General features: G+C 46.9%; 1 protein-coding gene across 1 annotated transcript in view; it reads left to right on the top strand.

The window, feature by feature from the left end:
* Window positions 1–15,105, top strand: part of LOC115090683 (poly(U)-specific endoribonuclease-like) — a 158,455-nt gene that overhangs the window by 18,220 nt on the left and 125,130 nt on the right. The window contains exon 2 of the mRNA XM_029600110.1: window positions 6,547–6,646. Coding sequence (XP_029455970.1) covers window positions 6,547–6,646 — 100 coding nt within the window. The remainder of the gene's footprint in view (window positions 1–6,546; window positions 6,647–15,105) is intronic.

Here is a 15,105-nt window from a genome sequence, read left to right as displayed (position 1 = left end):
CCAAGCCCTGCAGGTAGGCAGTGTGCATAAGCAAAATAAACTCCGGGGAAAACCCCGGCCTGCCCAGGGGGGCCCCGGAGGAAGGAGGTTCTGTTGTTCCCTGGGCTTGAGAGCCTTGCTGTGGTAACAAAATCGGGGGAAAAATGTCGGCAAAATCATTGTCCCCCTGCGCTGCCTGCGTTTCCTCAGCGCGCTGAGTATTTAAAATGGCCGCCGTTCCCGCCATAACTGGTGGAGTGGCCGGCCCGCACCGCCTGGGCAACGCTGAAAAAAATGAAAATTTGCGGAGGGACTGCGAGGTGCCTTCCGCCCTGGGAAGGCACCGTGCGCAGATGCCCTCGCGGGAGATCCGGGACCCCGGCTCGCCGCAGGCCGAACAGTGCGACAGCCGCGGCATCGGGTCTCCCGGAAAAAATAAAAATTAAGAGCCTCGGGGGGGCCAAGAGCACGGGGAACAGTCGTGGGGGGGCCCGGTCGGCCTGCGCTGCCCGCTGTCCCAGAGCGCAAGTAGGTGCTGCGGGGGGGGCCTGCTCGGCCGCGCTGCCCGTTCGAATAGTCCCTCCCTGCCAGCCCCAGCAGCCCACGCGGTTCAAAACTGATCGGGGAAGAGGGAACACCGCGGAGAGGCCGGCCCCACCGGCTTCCGCGAGGCACCAAACCGAGGAGGCTGAAAAGGAAACTTTACAAAATACAAAACAACTTACCCCCGGTCTAAGAAACAAGGACGCGGGAGACAGCACAGAAGCAGAACAGAGTCAAAGCCACACCTCCCCAAAAATTGACAGCCCTTTTTTTTTTTTTTTTTTTTAAACTTGATCCAAATTGCTAGAAATCAGAAAGAAAGCAGAAGAAAGGAATTCCCTGCCAGATTGGGGAAACTCTGATTCCCCTACTCGCATCTGCTGGAGTCAGAAGATACTGAACTCCTGCAGAGGGGGTAGTGGTATATATGGCAACGCCCCCTCGAAGCTTGTGCTGACTCCATCTGCTGGACTGGGGACATAACCCACTGTCTGGACTGATCCAGGTACGTACTTTTTGAAGATGCAGCAGGTCTATTTCACGAGGAAGTTTATTTCGGATTCAGTCTCCCCATCGTACCCAGTATCTCCTCTTCTGGGCAGTTTCCAGCGAAAATTAGGGGTTTCTCCTATGTGTGAGTCATCTTTTTGATACCTGCTGAGCACAGTCAGTGTATGCTTTTTTTTTTTTTTTTGTTGTTGTCTGCTCTGGCCAGTCACTCTCACATGCGGGACTCTACCTCAGTGAGGAGGGTTCTGATGCATTTCCATGGCTGCGTATGTTAGGGGATGGGGGACCCCACAACAGAAGTGCTACACTTTTTGTTGTGATGGCTTGCAAGCTATATTTCCCCATTTTAGGCATATCCTGTCTACGGGCAGGGATGTCCTGGTTCCTGCAACCGTGATTCCACTTACTGGACCGCATGATTCCTTAGGGAAAGTACATGTAATCATGGCTTTTGGTATTGATACCTAGTCTATTCCGAAATCAGACTGACCCTGCCCAGATACCCTTCGTATTGCCAGGTTGGTAAAGAAATCCTGTTTCTACAGGAGTTTCCACTTGCAGCATCCCTGCTATCTGTCCTTTGGTTGAGAGCTTCTGGCTTTCTTTCCTGGGTGGTTCGCAATTAGTTTCAACTGTATCTATCATGCTCAGAGGACTAACTTGGGAGGTAACTCCTACTGGAATCAGCAGGGAGTTGTTTGGTTGGGGTTGATAAATAGAGCCTAATAGCTTTCTTATCCCTGCAGCCCTGGGGTCTGGTCTGCCTCCTTGTGTTCTTCGTTCCTTCTGATTTCCGGTCAGAGAAGGGGAGGAGGGGAAAGCTAGGGCATTCATGATATCTTAGTGCAGTGGTTCTCAACAGGTGTGTCGTGAGGTCCTGAGAGGTGTCGCAGGCTGCTGTCTCCTTATCAATCCGGGTGGGAGTTGGTTGACTTCCCCTGATATTCTTGACATCTGTCCTGGGTGGTCAGCTCTGTCTGGTTGTTTGGCAGGTAAGGTCTGCCACAGATCTGGCCACTGTTGCCGCTTCTTCTTCCAAGTGTTGCTTGTATTTTTCTGCCCTATGTGCCTATCAGTCATCCATTGGGCGTACTTCAGCAAATGCATTGAAAATATCCTTCTTTATTTTGGTTGGGGGACTCACTGTTGTCTTGTGTAAAAAAACAAAATAATCCACTACCAACTGTGGGCATACCATGGCCTCTAATACCTTTGCCTGACATGATGGGTTTTTATCAAGTGCAGTGCCTGCTTACTGGGATGTAAACGATGGACAAAAGATGTTTTAATCTTTATTGTTTTCAAAGACATGGATGTGTGTGTGGACAGTAAATGAAGTGATCACTCTATGTGTAAAGTTGAACAGTACATAGAAACAATACACAATGGTATCATTTTAGAATTTTACTCTTCAGACTAGTACACACACACACACACACCTTTTTCTTCATCAGTAACAATGACAGTGAAATGTTAAATAAAAATTTAAAACCTTTGCAAATGAAAACAGTAGCCTAAAGGATTAGAATAGAATGTTTCTAATGTTCTCCCAGGACAAGCAGGATGGTTGTCCTCACAGATGGGTGACGACATCAGATGGAGCCCACCATGGAATACTTTTGTCAAAGTTTCTAGAAACTTTGACTGGCACACTGAGCATGCCCAGCATACCACTATCCCCGCAGCCATGTGGGGTCCCCCTTCAGTCCATTTTTTCCCACGGTGCTGTTGCCTCGCAGATTTTTGGAGCTATTCAATTCTTTTTTCCTCACGGGGAAAATTATCTGTTTTTCATCGGTACTTCCCACTCCGGGGTCCCCCTTCGTGTGTCAGTTCCTTCGGTGTTCGGTAAGTACATTTTTTCAGAGTTGTTGCGGTTGGTTCCTGAGTGTCTGCCCCCTGGTGGCCACCGACTGCATGTCGTCTTTTTTCGATAGTGACCAGCTTCCGGAAGTGCCCCCATTGTCCGCGGACTATGTCCATTACGGACCTGCATGATGTTTGCATTCTCTGCCTGGGGCCTTCCCAGGCAGAGAATAGCACTCAGATGACCCCCAAAGGCCAGCGGGCCCACCTGGATAAGATGGACCACTTGTTCGGTTCCTGACAATCAGCTCCATCTACACCAGTACCGGAACATCGAGCCAGGGGGATCGTTCTGACTCCGGGCGGTCGTCCTCAATGTCCTGTCACAATGATAAAGGCACGGGGGATCTCCCCTCACCGGCGTTGGGCCAATCCAAGGCCTCGGGATTGTCTTCCTCGCCCCTCACCAGCATCGGGCCAGTCCAAGGCCTTGGGATTTCCTTCCTCAGCCCGTGATGGCCGGTGCAGAGCCGTATCCTCTTCCTCCGAGGAACCCAGAATCGGGATAGTATCAGAGGGTGGAATCAGTGGCAGCCCGTGATGGCCGGTGCAGAGCCGTATCCTCTTTCTCCGAGGAACCCAGAATCGGGATAGTATCAGAGGGTGGAATCAGTGGCGGACGAGGCACCAGAGGACCTCCGGGCACCAGCTGCATCGGCAAGGCATCGAGCAACATGTACAGCCTCTCCAATAGGGTTGCCAACATTGATGGTGCTGGCTCCAGTGCAGGTATGGGGGCCGGCACTGGTGGTTGCTGCAGTTCTGCACTGGCCATCATGGGCAGCGCCATCTGTGCCCGAGCCCGGTCTTGGGCCATCGGGTGCCCCAGAGCCCCCAGGTCCACGGAGACCCTTGATGGTCCCGGTGCCCTCAATGCTCCCGGCGTGGCCGACACAGAGGCTCCCTGACAGGATATTGATGCCGGTACCCTTGGACCCAGGGTTCGGCCTTCCTCCCCAACTGAAACGGGTTAGTGATGAGGAGGAGGAGGCCCCTTATGACCCATGGGGTGATGATGCCTCCGAATTTTCCTCGGAGGCCTTGGATGATCTCCCGTCAGCCTTCACCTCCGGACAAGAGGCACCGCTCGCCGCTGGAGGACTTGTCCTTCGCCAGTTTTGTTCGGGTAATGGCAGAGGGCGTGCTGCTGACTGAAGAGGATGCCCGCCATAAAATTTTAAAAGTCCTCCAATTCGTGAACGTCCCAAAGAAGGTGGTGGCTGTCCCAGGGTATGAGGTCCTCCTTGAGCTCCTCTACTGTTTATGGGAGCACTCAAGCTCTGTCGCCCCAGTCAACCGGAAGATGGATGCCATTTATTTAGTTCAAAGGCCCTGGGCTTTCAGAAGAGCCAGCTCTCCACCCCAGTCCGTTGTCATGGAGTTGGCTCTCAAGAAGGCCAAAAGGGCCTGCACTCCGTCCTCTGCCCCTCCGAGGAAGGATCAAAGGGCCTTGGAGGCCCTAGGCTGCAAAATTTTCCAGGGGCGATGCTTATTACCCGAATAGTGGCGTATCATTTGTACATGAACCAGTACAACCGTAACCTCTGGAAGCACGTCCAGGAGCTCACTGAAGGTCTTCCACAGCAGTTCCAAGAGGGCTTGGAGTCCATCATGCAGAAAGGTTTTGACTCCGGCAAACATGAAGTGCAGGCGTCCTACGACGTATTTGAGACGGTGGCTAGGGTGTTGGCGGCTGGCATAGTGCCTGGTGCTGGGCCTAGCTTAAGGCCTCCAACCTCTGCACTGAAGTCCAGATGAAGCTGGCCAACCTCACGTGCACAGGGGAAAACCTGTTCGGAGATAAGGTCCGGGATGCAGTTCCCAGCTAAAGGACCACCACGAAACCCTGCAACAACTGTTCGCCAGCACTTTGGACCCCTCTTTGACGACCCATCGGGCCCCACTTTGAGACTCCAGGAAACCCTTCTATAGGCAACAGAGATATTACCCTTTGGCCTCGTGAGCTCGTCCAGCTCGGGCTACCCCAAAGGGCCATCCATGCCCATAATGGGTGCCTCTGGCCCAGCCCGTGACTCAGCCCAGGCCTGCAGCGGGATTTTGACTGGCACAGAGAGAGCAGCAGCTTAACACCGGTGCCCACAGGTCCTGACCCACTGGTTGGGGGCTGGCTATGCCTGTTTGCAAACTGCTGGACCCCCATCACCACTGACCGATGGGTATTAACTGTCGTGAAACGAGGTTATCGCCTAAATCTGCTCAGCATCCCGCCAGACTCCCCTCCCTCACCGGGGTGGGGCTTCGGGGAGCATGCAGCAACCCTCGAGTTGGAGCTATCTGCCCTGTTGTGGTCAAAAGCCATCGAACCGATTCCCTGTGCCCAGCAGTCCTGGGGAGTCTACTTCAGGTACATTCTCATTCCAAAGAGAACGGGCGGCCTCCATCCCATCCTCGACCTCCTAGCCTTAAACAAGTCCTAAGGTGAGGGCGGTTTAAGATGGTCTCATTGGGCACCTTAATCCCACTTCTTCATCAAGTGTATTAAGAACATAAGAACATGCCATACTGGGTCAGACCAAGGGTTCATCAAGCCCAGCATCCTGTTTCCAACAGTGGCCAATCCAGGCCATATGAACCTGGCAAGTACCCAAAAACTAAGTCTATTCGATTTGCAAGACGCCTATGCTCACATCGCAATATCTCCACCACACTGGAGATTCCTGCGCTTCATTTCACTTTCAATACAGAGTTCTACCCTTCGGCCTGGCGTCCGTACCCTGGGTATTCACCAAGTGCTTGGCAGTGGTAGGAGCACATCTACGCTGCAAGGGGGTGCAGCTTCATCAGAGCGGACTTGGACCCCACAGTGGCCAGGGCATTCCTCCCCAGCGATTGGGTGACAACTCTAGCAGGCCTAGCCCGGTCCATTCATCACCGACGGACAGCCTCTGCTTGCCTGCTTTTACAGCTGCTGGGCCACATGGCGGTGGCAGTGCACATTATTCCGATGGCTCGACTGGCCATGAGAATGATGCAGTGGACCTTGCGTTCCCAGTGGCACCAAGCCTCTCAGGATCCCTTCATGCTGGTCCGAATAACAGAGCCGCTCCAGGTCTCCCTCGCCTAGTGGGCTCAAGAAGCCATCCTGAGCAAGGGACTCCCATTTCAGCCGCCTCCTGCTCAGGTGATCTTTACCACAGATGCCTCCAACATCTGCTGGGGTGATCACCCAACTCGCCTTAACCAAAGACAAATCCTACACATGTTATAGCGCCTCTCAACCAAAATTTTATTGTCTTCCAATTGGTTGATTTACTGATCCCAAATTTGCCAAGTTAAGTAGGCAGTACAGATATCAAACATTCTAAACAGTTGATCTGGAAAGTGGAACAGAAGTTGTTAATATGTGGGTAATTTTGTAACTTCCTGCATTAATATAAAGTCTGCAGTTAAAATTTGCTAGCACAAATTAATATACTGTCACATGGTAGATATTCTGTGTTGCTTTTCTTAACATAACAGGTTCTTATGGCCTGGATTGGCCACTGTTGGAAACAGGATGCTGGGCTTGATGGACCCTTGGTCTGACCCAGTATGGCATTTTCTTATGTTCTTAAATTGCTGGTTAATTGGCAGTTTATTTATTTCTTTATTGCACTGGTCTGGAATAACATGGTCTTTGTGTTGCAGCTTGGCTTTGAATCATGTGCTCACTAAGCTATTTAATCAGCTGTGGGATGCAGATGTCAACCGCTTTGTGCCTGGAAGAGATTACAAGATTTCATTGCAGGTACATTTTCCTTTACTATATTTATGTAATTTTAAACTTGTGGATAGCCTAATGCAGGAGCAGAATCTGTGTGTGCAAGGCTCTCCTGGGATTCCTAGATGTTGTATCTGTGAATCCTTTGGCTGAGGCAGGATTGACACCACCTGCAGGGAGGAGCCATGCAGGTTCCCACTGTCGGCAGGTGGATCCAGACAAGGCAGGGACCCATCAGAACTTTCACTTATACCAGCTCTTGTTCCCCCTCGGGTTGAGCCTTTGGGTGCCGGGGCCAGCAGGACTTAAGATGGGGTTTCTGCTAATGGTAGAAGGGTAGGTCTGCGGTTGGCAGGGGTCATAGGCAGATGGCAGTTAGGCATATGTGAGGTCCAAGCAATAGTCAGAGGTAGGCATCACTCAGTTGTATCAGAAGTCTAGGCAGCGGTCAGTTGTATCCAAAGTCCAGGCAATCGTCAGAGGCAGGCAGCGGTCAGTTATATCTGAAGTCCAAGCAGTGGTCAAGCTGGGTATCAGAGGAAGCAGAAGAGAGACAGATGTGCAGGGCAAGCAGGTGAGGTTGAGAACAAGTGGGCAATGTGGATAGACCAGAATGAAGACAGAAGACAACCTGAAGACAGCAGGATGAAGATCAAGACAACTGGATGAGGGCTGAAGACGAAGCTGGAATGTGTTGGAAGCCAGCAGGGGGCACGGCTCATAAGGTGACTGTGGTAGTCTGCAGGAGCAGCCTGCGGACCACCAAGCGTAACAGTTTCCCCCCCCCCTTAAGCCCCCTCCCTGAGGCTTTGAGTTTCTTGGGGTACCGTTGATGAAAATCCTTCAATAGATTAATGTGCAAGATGTTAGAGGATGGCACCTATGCGTTTTCGTCAGGGCCATAATTTTTCCAAGAAATTGAGTACTTGACCTTTCTTCCCCTCCTGCAGTCATTGCTTTTGGAGATGATGTATATGAAGTCCAAGAAATCCTGGATTCCTGCGTTGACATGGTTTTTATGAGAGAACTTGTCCCAAGAAAGAAGAGTGGCCCAGTCATCATGAAGTTCGTTAACATAGGCGTGAACAGTTGGTGTGCTCAGTTTTCCTGTTGGCTTGTAGGTGATAAGCCGTTGTATAGTCGAGCGTAATGCCAAACATTTTGCAGTGAACTGCAATCTTCTATCCGAGAGTATGTGCATCGGAAGTCCATGTTGGCAAAAAATATGGAGGATGAAGAGGCGTGCCTGGAGGTGGAAGACCAGGTAGTGGGACAAAGTGTGCTATCTTGGAGAATCATAATAGTCACCCATATTATAGTGGGTTAACAATAAAGTCCATGGACAAGTGGATCCAGGGTTCCCTATGGGCTGGAACAGCCCCCAGGGTTGGCCATGCAGCGCTTTTTGCTATGTGTAAGTGGGGCACTTATCGATGTCTTGCTTCATCTGGGGCCACCAGTAGTGTTGTTGAAGCAGTTCAAAGTTTCATGCTCGTCTGGGTTGATCTGTGACACAGAACCATGGACCCATTTCAACACTTTGTCATGCAATCTGAAAGGTACGACAGAAAGGCAGGCAACAAACAATTTATGTGTTTGTATTTCCTAACACTCCCGCCCATCTCCCACCCAACCCTAGCTCATCCTTTAATTTATAGGCAGGTATCACTTTCACACTTAAAAGGCTGATGTTTTTTAAAAAAAATTTTGGCCAGATGGACGGTGGCATACTCCTATCACTATATTCTTCCCTACACACATGGGTTTTCCACCCATAAAGATTTGATTGTGTATTTAGTCTTATGCAGTATCTTTATCCTGTTGGACTCTATGCCATCCCGCCACCAAGATGCTCCTCTCTGTCATGCGATATAATTTGCACCCTGATATAGTACTATCCCATTGGTTATCCTCTTTCTACCATGTCTCTGAGAAGGCAATTAAATCTATGTTAGAATTAGAGTGTATGCTATACACTCTTAATTCTCCCATCTTACATCTTAGACTTCTTGTATTAGCCTACAAATATTTCAAAGTGTGTGTGTTTTGGTTTTATTTACTTCTTTTCAGTTGAGAGGGATAAATTGGAGTTTTCAATTATAGGCACTTGGACTACTTTTCTTATTATTGGAACCTCTCTGTTGGGATGCCCTAACTCTAATACTTCATTATTATCCTTTGAAGATACCTTCCTCCGAATCATGCACTGCTGAGCGACTGTCGGCTTTCCTGTTTGTTCTAGTTTAAAAGCTGCTCTATCTCCTTTTTAAAGGTTAGCACCAGCAGCTTAGTTCTACCCTGGTTAAGGTGGAACCCATCCCTTTGGAAAAGACTTCCCCCTTCCCCAAAAGGTTCCCTAGTTCCTTAGAAAACTGAATTCCTCTTCCCTGCACCATCATCTCATCCATTCATTGAGACTCCAGAGCTCTACCTGCCTCTGGGGACCTGTGCGAGGAACAGGGAGCATTTCAGAGAATGCTATCCTGAAGGTTCTGGATTTCAGCTTTCTAACTAAGAGCCTAAATTTGGCTTCCAGAACCTCCCTCCCATATTTTCCTATGTCATTGGTGCTCACATGTACCACAACAGCCAGCTCCTCCCCAGAACTATCTAAAATCCTATTTAGGTGATGTGTGAGGTCTGCCACCTTCGCAACAGGTAGGCATGTTACCAGGAGATCCTCATGCCTACTAGCCACCCAGCTATCTACATTCCTAATTATCAAATCACCATCTATGACGGCCAACTTAACCCTTCCCTCCTGGGCAATAACCCCCAGGAAACATATCCTCAGTGCGAGAGGACAATGCACCACCTGGAGAGCAGGTCCTTGCTACAGGATCTTTTCCTGCTGCACCAGGTTGCTGCTCTCTGATCATGAGAGCTTCCTCCCCCAAGGGAGCACCAGGGCTGCCAGACTGGAGTTGGGACTTGGCTACTATGTCCCTGAAGGTCTCATCTATATACCTCTGTCTGCCTCAGCTCCTCGAAGTCAGTAATAATGGGAGATTTCAATTACCCCAATATTGACTGGAAAAATGAAACATCAGGGCATGCTAGAGAGAGAAAGTTCCTGGGGATGGAAAAAATGAGTTTTATGCAGCAGTTGCTTCAGGAACCAATGGGAGAGGAAGCAATTTTAGATCTAATTCTTATTGCACGGCAGGATTTGGTGAAAGAGGTAGCAGTGGTGGGGCCGCTTGGCAGTGGTGATCATAATATGATCAAATTTGAATTAATGACTGGAAGGGGGACAGTAAGTAAATCCACAGCTCTAGAGCTAAACTTTCAAAAGGGAAACTTTGATAAAATGAGAAAAATAGTTATAGCTGCACCTTTCAGGTTTTTTCTAAAGGTAAAAAGTGTTCAACAGGCTTGGACATTGTTAAAAAAAAACAAAACCAAAAACATCCTAGAAGCACAGTCCAGATGTATTCCATGCATTAAAGGTGGAAGGAAGGCAAAACGATTACCAGCATGGTTAAAAGGTGAGATGAAAGAGGCTATTTTAGCCAAAAGATCTTCATCCAAAAACTGGAAGAAGGATCCATCAGAAGAAAATAGGATAAAGCATAAGCATTGGCAAGTTAAATGTAAGACATTGATAAGACTGGCTAAGAAAGAATTTGAAAAGACGTTGAGCTTAGAGGCAAAAACTCACAATAAAAACTTTTTAAAATATATCCGAAGCAGAAAGCCTGCAAGGGAGTTGGTTGGACCGTTGGATGATGAAAGGGTTAAAGGGGCACTTAGAGAAGATAAGCCCATCGCGGAAAGATTAAATGATTTCTTTGCTTCGGTGTTTTCTGAAGAGAATGTTGGAGAGATACCTGTTCTGGAGAGGTTTTCATAGATGATGATTCAGATCAACTGAACCAAATCATGGTGGACCTGGAAGATGTGGTAGGCTTGATTGACAAACTGAAGAGTAGTAAATCACCTGGACCAGATGGATGGTATACACCCCAAGGTTCTGAAAGAACTAAAAAAAATGAAATTTCAAACCTATTTAAACTAATTTATAACCTACCATTAAAATCATCCGATGTACCTGAAGATTGGAAGATATCCCGCATGAGAGGCTTCTAAGAAAACGAAAAAGTCATGGGATAGAAGGCGATATGCTTTTGTGGCTTGCAAGCTAGTTAAAATAGGAAACAGAGAGTAGAATTAAATGGTCACTTTTCACAGTGGAGGGCCTCAAGATTCTGTACTTGGAAGGTGCTTTGTTAGATATTTATTAAAGATCTGGAATGGTGTACAACGAGTGAGATGATCAGATTTGTGGATGACACAAAATTATGCAGAGTAGTTAAATCTCAAGTGGATTGTGATGATTTGCAGGAGGACTTTGGAAGACTGGGCTTCCAAATGGCAGATGAAATTTAATGTGGACAAGTGCAAAATGATGCATATAGGGAAGAATAATCTTTGCTGTAGTTACACAATGTTAGGTTCTATCTTAGGAGCTACCACCCAGGAAAGAGATCTAGGTGCCATAGTCGATAATTCGTTGAAATCGTCGGCTCAGTGTGCTACGGCAATCAAAAAAGCAAACAGAGTATTTGGAATTATTAGGAAGGGAATGGCAAATAAAACGGAGGATGTCTTTTGCCTCTGTATCGCTCCATAATTAGACTGCACCTTGAATACTGTGTGCAGTTCTGGTCACCGCATCTCAAAAAGGATATAGCTGCACTGGAGAAAGTGCAGGGAAGGGCAACCAAAATGATAAGCGGCATGGAATGATGACTGCCCTATGAGGAAAGGTTAAAGAAGGTAGGGCTGTTCAGTTTGGAGAAGAGACAACTGAGGGGGGGGGGGAATATGATGATCTACAAAATCATAAAAAGACTTGAACAAGTTAATGTAAATCTGTTATTTACTTTCTCAGATAATAGAAGGACCAGGGGTAACTCCCTGAAGTTAGCAAGTAGCTCATTTAAAACAAATCAAAGAAATTATTTTTCAATCAGTGCATAGTTAGCTTTGGAGTTCATTGCCAGAGGATGTGGTTAAAGCAGTTATTGTAACTGGGTTTAGAAAATGTTTGGATAAGCTCCTAGAGGAAAAATCCATAAACTGCTATTATGGTAATTAATAAGCAATAGTAGCTTTTGATTTATCTAATACTTGGGTAGTTGCCAAGTACTTGTGACTTGGATTGACCACTGTTGGAAACAGGATACTGGGCTTGATGGACCCTTAGTCTGACCCAGTATGGCATATCTTATGTGGTTATGTTATATCCCCTGTATATTGGGGGGAGCTGGCAGTTAAGTAATAGGTTGAATAGATGCCCCGGATGGCAGCAGTACTGGTGCGGGTAGAAATGACACCAAGGGAATGGTCAGTTTGTCCATCCTAGTGGAGAGCCGGTCAATTGTTATAGGGCACCTTGTTGATCTTGCTATGAGGCAGAGACTCTTCAGGACCTTAACCTATTCCAACTCTTGTTTCCCTCGGGTTAAGCCTTTGAGTGTCGGGGCCAGAAGGACTTTGGTGCGGGTCTCTGCTGATGGCAGAAGGGTAGGTCCATGGATGGCAAGGGTCGTAGGCTGGTGGCAATTATGCATATGTGAGGTCCAAGCAATGGTCAGATGCAAGCAGCGGTCAGTCGTATCCATGGTCCAGGCAATGATCAGAGGCAGGCAGTGGTCAGTTGTATCTGAGGTCCAGGTAGTGGTCAGAGGCAGGCAGTGGTCAGTCATTTCAGATGTCCAAGCAATGTTCAATCTGGGTATTTGTCCGAGGAAGGAGAACAGGGACTGATGGGCAAGGTAGGCAGGCGAGGAAGAGAACAACTGGGCAATGTGGATGGACTGGAATGAAGACAGAAGACAACCTGAAGACAGCAGGATAAGTATTAAGACAGCTGGATGAGGACCGAAGCTGGAAAGAAGTCAAGAATGCTGGGAAGCAACATGGAGTAAGCAAGTAGCTGGATCTGTTGCTAAGGCAAGTTGTGTCCCTTTTATAGGGCCTGGGTGCTGACTTCATGGAGTGCCCCCTCCATTTGGATCATTCAGATCAAAATCTATAAACTATTTGGGACATGAATTTGTGAGTCACTGATTTGCTCAAGTTTGCAACAATGTCAGGGGAAGAAGCAGGATTTGCTATCCCATTACTTTAATCACTAAGTGACCCATCTGTGTTTATTAAGATGGCTCCTTGTCAGCTGATCTGGAGAATATTATCTAATATACAATTTAAAAAAGTGGAAAATATTTTAATGCATTTCTCTTATTGCTTGGATGGAAAAATCTTAGGCACTAACTTAGCAACATAGTAGGTGATGGCTGAAAAAGATCACTTGTCCCATCCAGTCTGCCCAGTTATTCCTATTCACACAGCAAGATATATCTCAGCTGTTAGCTATAGAGCATGACTGCATGGGAGATACCGTTCTTTATCCAGAGCGCTTTGTCATCTTTCTCATTTGTATTCCATCATCTTCAAAAAATGAGCATACAGATTTCCCACTTAGTAGACACCCAGCTCCCCTCCCAAGTATAAAGCTTTGTAATAATCTAATTAACTACCAATACTAGTATGGCCATTGCCTGAACATCTGCCCTCCTAGTTCCTCTGCATAGCCTGCCAGACAGACCTGGCTATGTGAATGCCAGCATTTATACTAGGACTTCTAGTTTTACTGTACTTGCAACCTGCCAGACAGACCCTGCTAATTGAATTCTATCATTCTGTCTTAGTATGACTGTTGCCCAAATTTCTGTTCACTTTTGAAAACCATACCAGTCTCTTACTTTTATTTTCTTAGCATAAAGATGTGTTGCTTTTTTTATAGTTCCTTTTTAGTTTATCCTGTTGTTTTTTCACTTCACTGGTACCCTGCCAGCGCCTTCTTAAGGCACTTCCCCATTTTACCAAAGTTGATTATTTTTGAAATCCAGGACTTTGACTTTTGTGTGAATGCTTTTGTCCTTGGCAGTTATATCAAACTATGCCATCTGCTCACTCATGGTCAGGTGGGTACCTAATCGAATGTTAGAAATGCTTTTTCCCTTCTGAGGTGCCAGATCCAGAATTGTTATCGTCCCTTATGGGTTCCATTTTCATGTATCTGAGAAGTAACCCTTGTAGGATGTCTGAATGTCTCTACTCCTGACTGATTCTACATCCAGCAGGATAATATTCTGTACCAATACCACCTTGCCCTTCATTCCTATATTTTGGATATCTTCAAACTTATTTCTGAGTTCCTACACCTAAGTTGTTGGTCTGTAAGCGCACTGACATAGATGGAAGTGCTATCTTCCCTTTCCAAGATTACCTATAGTGCCTCTTCTGTCCCCAATGCTCCCTGCATTTCACGTGCTTTGATATTTTTTACACAAAGATCCACTTCTCCCCATTTTCTGTCATCCTTATCCTTCCTAGTAGATTGTAGCTCAATAGGCCATATTGCATTCATTGAATCATGTCTCCTTGGTACAGATCTCCTTCTGCCATTAGGTTTTACAGATCTAGAATTTTATTGCCTAAACTATGTGCATTTATGCCCATAATTTTTCAGCTATTTCTCTATATAGCTTCAAACCTGCTCCCTTCTACCCTGCTGCTCAAGAGTGTAATAGGGAGCTCATCACTTTCATGGTTTCCCCACAGTCTTTGTTGGGTTGAATATCCTTTTTTTTGACAATAGATAATTGGTGGAAACCTGAAATTTGGCTTATATTAGGCTACTAAAGGCCCACATCTCTGGAAATGAATTGAGTGCTTTGAAACTACTTATGAGGAAAGATTGAAGGACCTAAATATGTATCCTGGAGGAGAGGAGGTGAAGGGAAGATATGATACAGACCTTCAGATACCTGAAAAGTTTTAATGATGCTAAATCAGCAACAAACCTTTTCCATTGGAAAGAAATCAGTAGAACTAGGGGTCATGAAATGAAACTCCAGGGAGGACAACTCAGAACCAAAGTCATGAAATTTTTCTTCATGGAAAGATTGGTAGAAGCCTGGAATGCCCTTTTGGAGGAAGTGGTGAGGACAAAAACTGTGAAAGAATTCAAAGGGGTATGGGATAAACACTGTGGATCCCTAAAGACTAGAGGATGGAACTGAAGAAAAAATTGCAAGGGGGTAACTTGCTGGTGTTGCAGTTACTACCCTTAACCAATAAGCCTTCATACTGTTGATGCTACTCCATCAGTGCTCTCTGCTTCGACAGCAAGGGGAAAAGAGGAAAAGGGGAAGTAGATTCAGACAGCAAACAACTAGGACATTGGATTTTGCAGTCAGGGAAAGCAAATAAGCAAAGGGGTAACTTGCTGATACAGCTATTATTACCCTTAACCAATAAGCATGAAACTCTTGTTGCAACTCCAACATTGATCTCTGCTCCAATAGCAGGAGATAACGGGGAACTGAACTCAAAACAGAAACCAACAAGGGCCCTGACCTTGATGTTCTGGGAAACTGATAAGTGCAGAAACTACCATACGCATGTTGGGCAGA

The sequence above is a fragment of the Rhinatrema bivittatum genome, chromosome 4 (assembly GCF_901001135.1).
Source record: "Rhinatrema bivittatum chromosome 4, aRhiBiv1.1, whole genome shotgun sequence".
Classification (NCBI taxonomy): Eukaryota; Metazoa; Chordata; class Amphibia; order Gymnophiona; family Rhinatrematidae; genus Rhinatrema; species Rhinatrema bivittatum.
The sequence above is the reverse complement of the archived record's forward strand: the minus strand, read 5'-3'. Positions and strand labels throughout refer to the sequence as shown.